This window comes from Humulus lupulus, chromosome 5, assembly GCF_963169125.1.
Source record: "Humulus lupulus chromosome 5, drHumLupu1.1, whole genome shotgun sequence".
NCBI lineage: Eukaryota > Viridiplantae > Streptophyta > Magnoliopsida > Rosales > Cannabaceae > Humulus > Humulus lupulus.
The window spans coordinates 12,045,903-12,058,118 of NC_084797.1; the positions used below are offsets into that span (position 1 = coordinate 12,045,903).

Here is a 12,216-nt window from a genome sequence, read left to right on the forward strand (position 1 = left end):
GTACAAATTATTATTTATTTTTTAATAAAACGATCGAATATATGTATGTAATTTGTATATATTTACATGTCGGCTAGCTGCCAATGAAATTTATAGCTACAAATTATATATTAATAATATATATAAATATATATATATATGTATAGCACATATAATATTGATGCATGTGCAAACGCAAAGGTACGTAAGCTCATTCGTTATTGAGAGAGAAAAGAAAATTATCTTTGGGTGAAGGGAAAATATGTATATATATATATAATATGTGTATATATACATGCATATGCATGTCTCTAATATATATATTTATATAAATAGTAAGCAATAACTTACGGCTATACCAAACTTTTTATCCATTTTTGTAATGAAACACATTCCCAAGTAATAAAAATCTAGTAGGGTTTTGAGGAGTACGTAGTAAGTATATTATATATTTATCCATATATATATATATAATAGTTGAGAAAAATTAAAGTATGGGATAAATTTTGTGGACCATGCACGAATTTAAAATTGTTGTGATTGAAAAATCACATGCTGTATATATAAATTTGTCAAATTATTAATAATGGTATATAAAAAGACAATTGGGTTTTTCTCGGCAAACTATACACATGTATATAATATTATTTATAGTAGAAAAAAAAAAGGAAAGATGGTTTTAATTAAGTCAACTGAGAATTGGTGCTATTTTTCACAACTTAGAAGAGCAATAATAAGCCCATTCATAAAACCATGGACTATACAATATATATGTATATGTATATATGTATTAATTTGTATATATAAATGAAGAGCAAGAATCTTAGGAGTACGTGGGGACTATTCCATAGAATGATTTGTTGCTTAAGAAGCAGGCATAGTATACCCCATCAATAAAAAATATCCATATACAAGTAATGTCTTGAGTTTACAACTCATATACACACATATATATACAATGTATACACATATATATACATATATTTATACGCACTAAGTATAAAAAAAGAAATATTTTGTTAAAGTTTTATAATCTCGTTTGTGAGTTGTAGAATCAATTGTTGGGTTAACCTAACCAAAATATATAACATGCACTAGCTAGAGGTAGCTTTAATGGTTGCAAAATGCACAAACTTTTTGCCCCACGTATATCGTGTACAATGCCATATATAATAAATGAATTATATATATATGTATAATATATATGTATGGCCACATGCATGGCGCTCATGTGATTGGCCCCATGTGTTATATATATATATGATATATATATCATATATATCATGAGAAGAATGAGAACATTATCCTATATATTCTCCTAAACTTCAACCACAAATTTTCTATGTGTGCATGCTTACACATATATGAAATGTGTGTATAGAATATGATATAATTAATTTATATGGACCAATATGGATGGTGGAATGTTTTTTTATTATAATTATATAATTACAGATATACTATTTGTGATTAGACAGTTTACTTTTTTAAAAGGAAGATTAACTTCACCTAGGCAAGGTGCCTAGCTCGTGCATATGCATGCGTAACTATCTTGAAAAGAAAAAGAAAAACTATTCACACATCATTATATATATAATAAATCAATTTAACTTTATAATATAGCCAAGTTTAACAGTTGCTTCGCAAAGACCACTCACATCACCTTCTCAAACTTTATTTTTCACAATTATGCCTCACAAAAATTATATTTTATTTATGGGTAGGTAATTACTTGGTACCATGTATTTTTACAAAATATTATTTTGATATCATGTGTTTATAATAATATTAATTTGGTACTCAGTATTTTAAAATCATACATATTTGATACCTTATATTTTAAAATTATACATATTTAGTACCCTAAACTCAAATTTAATTAATAAAATTTTATCAATTTAATCAATTATATAAGGTCCAAATTTAAAATTAATTACTTAATTACATATAACTGATGACAGTTTGATAATATTGACAAAATTTTATCTATCAAATCTGAGTCTAGGATATCAAATATGTATAATTTTAAAATACAATGTACTATATGAGCATTATTGAAAACAGATGGTACAAAAATGATACTTTGCAAAAATATAGGGTATCAAATGAGTAAATTCCTTTTATTTATTTTACATTCCTATTTTCTATAGTTTTTTTTATATTATTTAAATATTATATTTTTAGATATTATTTATTTATTTAAATAAAAGAAAATGAGAGAAGAATAAAAAAGTAATTAAATAAGTTTAAAGAATAAATAGTGTGTAGCTAAATGTGGAAAATGACACACATTATTTATTTTGGCTTAGCTAAACACTTTCCCTATTATATATCAATTGATGTAGAAGAATTTTAGTACTTTTGGCTTTGTAGCTATTTTACATTAGAGTGAGTACTCTAAGAGCAACTCCAACCACAAAAGTCATTTTGGTATTAGTTTAACATCAAAATAATAAAATTTTAGCACCATATTATTTTCTATTACAATCATAATTAACACTAAAAATTATACAAAAAGTATATTCTTTATAATTATATTATGGGTTTATACTTTTTTTGATCATATGTTTTTTCTCTTTACCTGTTTGGACCCTGTATTTTGACAAATTACTTTTTGGACTCTATGTTTTGTAAAATGGTTAAAATAGAACTCTAAACTCAATGTTGATGAAGAAAAAATTGAATATAACAACACAGTTTTTAAGCAGAATGATTTTATTTTTGTTTTGAATTGTTAGTTTGGTAAATTATTTATGATTTTAGTTGATAAAACATTGACCAAAATCAGATTTAGAGTTCTATTTTAACTATTTTACAAAACATAGGGTCCAAAAAGTAATTTGTCAAAACACAAGGTCCAAACAAGTAATGGGAAAAAACACAGAGTCCAAAAAAGTATAAACCCTTATATTATTTTATTTTATAAACAAAATAATATAAATATATATTTATTTATAAAGTATTAATATAAAAAGCAAAAAGTAATAAATGCATTATGACGTTGCTACAATGTATTCCACCAAAATGCTCCAATGTTTAACGTCGTAGGCAACTCCAACCATAAACACTAAAATAGTATTGAACCAACATCAAAATGAGATAATTATTCTGGCTTTTATTTGGGGAATATCCAACAATAGTTTCCATCGAATGAATAATGGATCTTTTACATTATATTTTTTCCAATCCAACCATAATATTAAAAATTACACTAAAAAAAAATATCATACAATATTATATTTCCCACAAAGTACACATTATATTATTATATTATTTTATCTTATAAATTAAATAATATACATATATTTATAAAATATTAATATAAAACAAAAAACCAAAAACAAATTGCACAACGCCACAACGATAATGCCATGATACCGTTCATGTCCATCATTTTGCAATCTTATTCGGATTATATTATTATATCTTATAAATAATATATATTTATATTTATAAAATATTAATATAAAACACAAAAACCAAAAATAAAAAAATTGTACCGTGCCACAACGATAATGCCGTGACACTGTTTCTATCCACTATTTTGTAATTGGAGTAATATATGATAGGAAGATGAACACCCAAATACAGTTCTGTTTGGAGAAGCTCATAGATATTATATATATATATATATACATGTATATATATATAATAAATTTAAGTTACGTACAAAAGTGGTTATTAAATTAGCTAGGCCATGAAACAGCACCGGTTATAAATAAATAACAGTCAACACAAAAAGTCAAACAAACAGTGTAGTTTGAGATAGACATTCTTTAAGATATTGTATATATATATATAGAAATGTAACAAAATCAACGGGAGAGATTTTTGCTTAATTAACGCAAAAAGTAGAGAAAAATTCATAGAATATATGTTTGTATATAGTATATATTTAAAAGTGTCGACTACTACTCTATCTCTAACTCTAAACTACTTCTAGACCAACAAACTATAATAATAATAATAATAATATTGGCAATTTGTCTGATACTGTTGGAGAGTTTTTGAGTAAAGCATCGACTTGTGCAAATCACCATCACATGAAAAGTTGCTATAGAAAAGTTATGGACACTTGGAAACATTGTATCATTAGGGTTTTACTTTTTCTAATATGCTAATTAATATAGGCTCATAATTTCAACCAAAACAATTATGGTGTTTTTCTTCTTTGTAACTAACTTTTTTTTGTTTAAGAACTTTGCTAGTTTAATATATTATCTCATCACTAATATATACATATATTCATGCATGTACAAAGCTTAACTTATACCCTAAGAAGACTATATATATTTATATATATATATGTACAATTTATATATATATTGGACAAACTCCATAAAACATATTCTATCTATGCTACAAAATGGGAGATTGTGATGAAGGTTAAAGTAAAATTGCCTGGTTTATTTGAAACAATCCCACTTTAACTTTTTGACTTTTTAGGGTTTTCTATGGCTTTAATGGGGACATAAGCCTAATGGAGAGCATATAAAGCAAAGGCAAAAACACTCACCATTTCCATTTCCATTTCCATTTCCTACTAATTTATTACAAGTTTTAATTAATGACAATCAATCACATTTTCTCAAGTAATATTCTCTTTTTATGGTAATCTTACAGTGATTAATCTCTCTATTCAAATCACCTTTCTCTATATATAGGAAAATTAATTATTATTATTATTAATGATGACAAAGTTTTGTGATCGGTCATACATAGGATTCTAATGAATTCCTATTAGACACATAATCTCAAACCAACCTCAATTATCAATTGGGAGATCACAATAATGATCTTTTTTTAATCTTCGTCACTAACAAACTTAAATAATTTTCAGAATCTAAATCAATTATTATGAAAAAATATTGCAAATTGGGGTCCAAAGGATCAAATTAATATGATATAAATAAATATATATATATGTGTTTTGGAGAATAAAAAGAAAAAATTGCTTGTTAGGCTGAAAATTCATATGGGCAAATGCATAGCCCCCATGCCCTTATACAGGTGCTAAGACAGAGCTTTCAGCTGTCATATTTTTAATTTAATTTTTTAAAATACAAATAATTCATTATGAATAGCTGTCTCAATTGGGTATTTTTGGAAAGACATAATATCCATGGACCTAAATTTGACATTTCGAAATGAAAAATAAAATAAAATAAATTTGAGGTTAGAGTAATTGGAGTGACAAATAATTGACATTGGTCACCATCCAAAAGAGAATAAAAACAACATATAGGTCATGATCTCTGACTATTGACCACTTCACTTTATTTTATTTAATCGTTTTTTTGTGAAGAAAGATAGAATCAAATTCTGCTTCAATTTATAATACCAAGTCAAGAAATTTGGCACTGACCCATTTATGTGCTGATTAAAGGGTGGCAACCTACCCCCACTATATCAGTCAATTTTGTTCATTCATACAAGAAAATTAAATAATAAAAATTTAATTAACCAATTATGTAAACTAGTTTAATTATATTTACATATTTTTGTAGATTGAAGTAGCACAACCAAATTTGTAAAATGGACCGACCAAAATGCCAGCTTATAGGGTCGAAAATGTTGTTACAATGTTATAATTTTATTTGAAAAAAAAAATTTGGATTTGTTTGTTGTGGTGAGACCTAATTAATGAGGCATTAATACTTGAATTTGGTGGCCACACCCAAATCTATTTATAGCTTGTAAATAATACTTAATAAATGCTAAGGGTGTTACCCGTGTCCAGAACCATAAGAATGTGGCATTCGCTATTGGTGTAATTCAATATTGGGTCTCACACATTTAAATTTAATAAGTATTTATCTATAATCAATAATAGAACACTAACTCATATAATATTAGATAACTTAAGATGTTAAATAGCAACACTCGTAATATTTATAGATTGATTACAAGAATAATTACATTTATTACTTGTAATATTGTTAAGCAAAATTACCATTTTTATTACATTGTTAGTTTTTACTCACATTTGTTTATAATCTTCAATTATATTAATATATCATAGCATATCAGAAAACATTTAAGATGCATAAGTTTTTTTTTTCAACAAATGAATTGTCACTAATTAACTGGATTTTATTATGGCGTATGAATTAAAAAAATATATAACATTTACTATATATATAAATTATGCTGCAAATAGACAATAATTAATATGTATTGATGAGCTTCATATCTTCTATATCTTTTTAAGTAACATAAGTAAATAACTAGTTACTACTAAACATATTATTAGTTAACAAATAAGAGAATATTATTTCTTTTTTAAAATTGGGCAATATTTATAAATTAAATCTTAAACAACTGTCAAAATATTTATTTCTCAGACAGAAAATTTGGGGTGTTGTACGAATACGAGACATGGTCTGAAAGATGTTAATAAAACACATTGTTATAATAATTTAAAAGAAAATAATTATTTTGAGAAATAAAATTAAAATTAGGAAAGAAAAAAAAAAGTAAATTTCCAATAATATTAAGACATATATAAGTAGAGTAGAGTAATATATCACACTCTACTTCCAAAATCTCGTTTCTCGGGCCATACATTCACGAATATCAAGGAAATTATTAGATTATTTACTGTTTTACCCTTCGACAAAAAAAAATTTCTTAAATTAAAATAAAAAGTTCTTATTATTTATTTATTTATTTATTTAATTTCTCATTCTTATTATCATCAATATATATAATAATTTTCCTCCTACTGCTCTGCCTTGCTTCCTCGAGCGAGCGAGTCCAAAAAAAAAAAAGCTACAAATTTTTATAGTTTGCTTCTTCGATCTGTGGCCTCATCTTGCTCTCCTCAGTCTCAAACAATTCGCCATTAGAGAACCCCAACGAGCACGTAAGAACAAAACCAAGTTTTGGGTTTCTTTTGTTATTGAGAAATGAGAAATATTTACTACTATTTTTATCTTTGTTGGATTCGTTTCTTCAAGTGTAATCATGTGATCTCTAAATTCTGTTAATGGGTTTTCATCTCTGTGTACTAAGAAGTGGTTTGGACCCTTATATTGTTGCAGAATTTTGGGTAGTTTTTTTTTCAATTATTATTGCCATTTTTGTTTTTTTTTTTGCTTATTAAATCTTCAATTTTTATACTGGGGAAGAGACCAGGTTCAATGGGTGTGGGTTGGGATCCATGTTGGATCTCTTGGTTTTTGTTTTATTGTTGTTTATTAGCGTTGTTGTTTGGTTTTCTTTTTTATAATTGTTTCTGCTAAACTGATCTCGAATTTTGTGTTTTTTTTTTCTTTAGATTTTTTTTTTGTCTTGGGGTTGCTTGCCAAGAGGGGATAAGACTTGCCCACATTTGCCTATGTTTTAAAATGTTGGTCTTGTGAGGTGGGTTTTCATGGGTTGAACTTAATACTATAATGGATAGCTTCGGTGAAGATGATGAAAATGGATTTTTTGATGCCCAAGAAGACATTGCATCGGTTTCTGATGCAAATTCTGACAGCTTTGATTCGAATTCGCATTCCAACAGCTGGGTTCCGGATAATTTACTCTACGATGTTTGGAACAGGAGCCCAGGAAGTGTCAAGGAGCGTAGGGATAGTTTTTTTAAGTGGATGGGGTTGGATTCCAACCAAGTTGGGATGGGTTATATTTCAGAAACAGAGATTGACAGAGTGAGTGAGGAGAGTGAAGCTGTGTTGAGAAGTTCAGGTTTTGAGAATGAGTTCTATTCAAGTCGATCTTTGATGTCATGTGGATCTTGTACTAGCTATAATTTTTTGGATGGTACTGGTTCAAAAGAGGACTTTGTTTGCAGAGATGGAAATTTTGGTGGTGCAGTAGAGTGTAATGTGGAGGAAGTGCAAGTGGGGCAGTGTGAGAAGAGGAGTGAAGGTGGGGAAGATGGCTTGGGGCAGTTGGTGTCTACTGCTGAGTCTTGGAGTTGCTCTGGCTCATCTCCTAATTTGTCACAAAAAATGAGGGATTCGAGCATTTTCGAGGGACCAATGAAGACTCTTAAAAGCAGGTGGTTGAATAAATTACGATCCATGACTTGCATTGTTGATAGCCAAGGAGATGCTGATAAACTGAGACCAAACCATGTAGATGCATATCTACGGTCAAGGGCTCAAAGAGTGAAGGTTCGCCAATGCAGCAAGCAATCAAAGGAACTCTCAGCTCTTTATATGGGGCAAGATATTCAAGCCCATGAAGGTTCTATTTTGACTATGAAATTTAGTCCCGATGGGCAGTACCTTGCTAGTGCTGGTGAAGATGGAGTTGTAAAAATTTGGCAAGTGGTAGAAGATGAGAGATCCAATGAGGTTGACATTCCAGAATTGGACCCCTCCTGCGTGTACTTCACAATGAATCATATGTCAGAAGTGAAACCGCTAAAAGTGGATAAAGATAAAATGGGCAGATCAGCAAGCTTGAGGAAGACATCAGACTCGGCTTGTGTTATTTTTCCGCCTAAAGTATTTCGAATATTGGAACAACCATTGCACAAGTTCGAGGGTCACTGTGGGGAGATCTTGGACCTTTCCTGGTCAAAGAATAATGTAAGTGATTATTCAAGTTATTTTTAAGATACAATGAATTTAAGCAGAAATGTATCTAGTTCAATGAAATGGATATTAAACTTAATTTTTTGTTTTGTTTTGTTTTGTTGAAGTATCTCTTGTCATCATCTGTTGACAAAACCGTCCGATTATGGCAAGTGGGCTGTGATAATTGCCTCAACGTTTTTTCCCATAGTAATTATGGTAAGCTATTATCATTTATGTTCTTTTATTCAATTTTGGACATTTTTGTTGAATATTTTACTCTAGCTGATGTCATATCATGGCAAGATCCCCAGATCATTTACTATAACATTTTGAATTTATTTTCTCACAAATCTTTGTTATATTGTCATGCAGTGACCTGTGTTCAATTTAATCCTGTGGATGATGATTACTTCATCAGTGGTTCAATAGATGGGAAAGTTCGTATCTGGGGAATTTCTCATTCTCAAGTTGTTGATTGGACTGACATAAGGGAAATAGTCACTGCAGTGTGTTACCAACCTGATGGCAAGGTTGGTATATTTTTGTTTTCGGCCTTAGAATGTTGATGCAGACTCTGATCTTTGAAATGGCTCATAGTTACAAGCTTTATTCATCCTGCAGGGAGGAATTGTTGGTTCAATGACTGGGATTTGTCGCTTTTACAACATATCAGGTTTGTTTTTCTGCTGCATTCTTGCATTGTTGTCCTTGTTTCAATTCACTTTTATTCCATTCCATAGGAAATTTATGCGAAAAAGTGATTGCTACTGCTAGCTTATTTATCTGTTTATGGTGATTCTATATCGATATAAATTTGTAAATTGTCTTGACATAATGTTAATGTCTTATGTGTCACCATTTCAACCATTCGCCTTGTTTTTGGTTGATTAATGCATTTATTCTGAACGTTTGATTGTGATAGTTATGGACTATGCATGTAAATTGTGGTTAGCACAACCTGTCTTTGATTGGGAGTTGTGTGCTAAGGTTGCCTAAACCTCAGCGTGTATACTTTACATTAATATTGAAGATGTTATTCAGGACTTTTAAATGAGTGGATTTTACATTTTCTTTTTATTTATATATTTTTTATTGATTTTTTTTCCTTTGCTTGCTTGGATCAGATAATCGATTACATTTGGAATCTCAAATATGCTTGAGCAACAAAAAGAAGTCGCCGTGCAGAAAGATAACTGGCTTCCAGGTAGTTCTTTCTTACTCTCTTGTGGTTTCATATGCAGTCTTTGTAGTCAATTTGTTTTTCTTAAATTTATAGAAATATTTTTCCCTAAAGGATGGATTGTAACTATTTGTTCTTTCATCCAGTTTTCTCCGCAAGATTCTAGATTAGTCATGGTCACTAGTGCTGATTCACAAGTCAGAGTTCTTCGAGGGCACAATGTGGTCGGAAAGTACCGTGGTATGTTTGATTCTTGTCCTTGAGAAAGAAAATATTAATCTTCTGTCAATTAAGTTGAGAAGTTTGTTTTTTTTAGCCCACTTGCTAAATGGCATCTCTCCATACCCTGCAGGGCCACGCAATTCGGGAACCCAGATATCTGCATGTTTCACATCGGATGGAAAGCGTATAGTCTCCGCGTGTGAAGATTCCAATGTATATGTATGGAGTTGCTTTAATCAGGAAGAAACTGTTCTCTCTCAAACGAAAAAAGTTAGGTCTTGTGAGCGTTTTTCCTCCGATGCATCTGTTGCAATACCCTGGTGTGGTTTTAAAGGTGGAAATTCAGACAGTGGAAGTCCATTTCACATTGTGGACAAGTGTGTGTCAGAAACTCCATTGCTTTCTTCACTAGAAAGTTTTTCGTTAAGCCAAGAATTCTTCTTGGAGTCTTTTCCCAAGGCATCTGCAACTTGGCCTGAGGAAAAGCTTCCAATATCAATTCCTCAGGCCAAAGAATCTGCAATGCACAAGTCTCAACTGAAGTTTCTGAAAGTTTCTTGCAAGAACAGATTTAGTTCTCATGCATGGGGTATGGTCATTGTTACTGCAAGCTGGGATGGGCGTATCAAGTCATTTCACAATTATGGTTTACCAATTCATCATTGACATTCTTTGGTTTGGCATGGCTTTTAAGACATTCTTTTACTCTTTCATTGGGTACCTTACTTGCGGTGCCTCTCTTTTGCTGGCTAGTGCTTCAAACATCATGTACAAAGGATTGAAAATTGATTTTGGGGCAGCATCAATAGCCACAGAAAGGTTTCTTAGTACCCATTATAGTAGGCAACAGGCATGTGCAGTGTGTAGACAATCTTGAGAATTTTGGGTCTTTTTTTTTTCCTTCTCCAATGGGGTCCCTTCTCAGATTTCTCGGGTGCCGAGGTCAAATTAAGTCGTGGCAAGTGTCAGCAATTACATGATTTGTTAATCCATCTCTGTATCAGCAAGTGGCTGAGGTTAGTTCTTCTGGATAATCAGCCAATATTATGATCATAACTTTTTTTGCCAGTTGATGGGTTTTTCATTTCGACTATTTCCGAGCCCACAAGAATTAGACTTAAAGCGTTTTGCTTGGAGAGTACCAAACTGATGCAGGGCAGTAGTAGGGCCTTGTAAAACCTCTTTCTTTTGTTCTCTTAAGATCAGATGGAATCCAAGCTGGTGGTAGGAGTTTCTTTGAGGAGAAATGGTGGGGAACTTTGGCCATTACCTAATGTGGGCTGGTCTGAATGATTAATATGTTTGTCTGCCATTTCTGATCACTCTCATGGTGGGACCTGAGCTACATAAGGTTTTGGTTCTGGGGCTGTGTAAGGATATCATATCCATCTCTCTCATGGCTGACTTCTTTAAATTCATTAGGCCATTTTCACTTGTGAGAAGAAAACTTCTGGTTTTCAGAGCAATTAACTGCTACTGCTGCATATCCATGGCTGACCTCTGCTTTACCTTGAGCATTGCCTAACATAGTTATTTTGTATGCATGTATTTACTCAGTTATAGGTTTAGTCTAACATCCTTTTTTATTTTTATTTTTTTCAATAAATAGATAGAAAAGTCCATATATATATATATATATGATATTTCATATTTGTAATTGTAATTTTGTGGAGTAAAATAAAATATCCCATTCAGCTTTTCCTGATGTTGCCTTCCACTACAATCCAATAACAAGTTGAAGATTTTTGTATGTTTACAGTGAATACATCAATGTCTTCAATGATTTATATAAATGTGAAATTTTTGAAATGACAAATTGTCCTAAAGCTATCTTTCCACCCAATGTTGGTCATATATTATTGCCAATTGTTGGGTGTCTGGTGTACTAATAAGCATGGCATATATTTATTGTGTATAGATAACTAAATATTTATTTAACGGAATATATTTTGAAAATTAACTAATATATTTTGAAAATTAACTTAAAAGTATATATTTATCAATTATATTAATATAAATATAAATATTATAAAATATCATTATTATAATAATATATAATATAAAATTAGATATTTAAAAATAATATTAATATAAATTTAAATGTTATAAAATAATATTACAGTAATAATATATAATTTTAATTTTTTACTAATTATATTAATATGAATTCAAAATATTTAATACAAAATTATATATTTAATATTTATAACAATATAAATTTAAATATTATAAAATATCATTATAATAATATATAATTTTTATTTTTATTAAAAAATTATTATTTATATTTAAAGAAGGTATCGT

At 29.6% G+C, this 12,216-nt stretch overlaps 1 protein-coding gene across 1 annotated transcript; it reads left to right on the plus strand.

Annotated features, from left to right (window-relative positions):
* The first annotated feature begins 6,693 nt into the window (after window positions 1-6,693).
* On the plus strand, window positions 6,694-11,609 carry LOC133834460 (uncharacterized). Its single transcript, XM_062264078.1, has 8 exons — window positions 6,694-6,844; window positions 7,259-8,522; window positions 8,636-8,726; window positions 8,883-9,040; window positions 9,132-9,183; window positions 9,635-9,714; window positions 9,837-9,930; window positions 10,043-11,609. Exons 2-8 carry the CDS (start codon window positions 7,377-7,379, stop codon window positions 10,576-10,578), a joined length of 2,157 nt encoding a protein of 718 aa, XP_062120062.1. The 5' UTR covers window positions 6,694-6,844; window positions 7,259-7,376; the 3' UTR covers window positions 10,579-11,609.
* The last annotated feature ends 607 nt before the right edge of the window (window positions 11,610-12,216 follow it).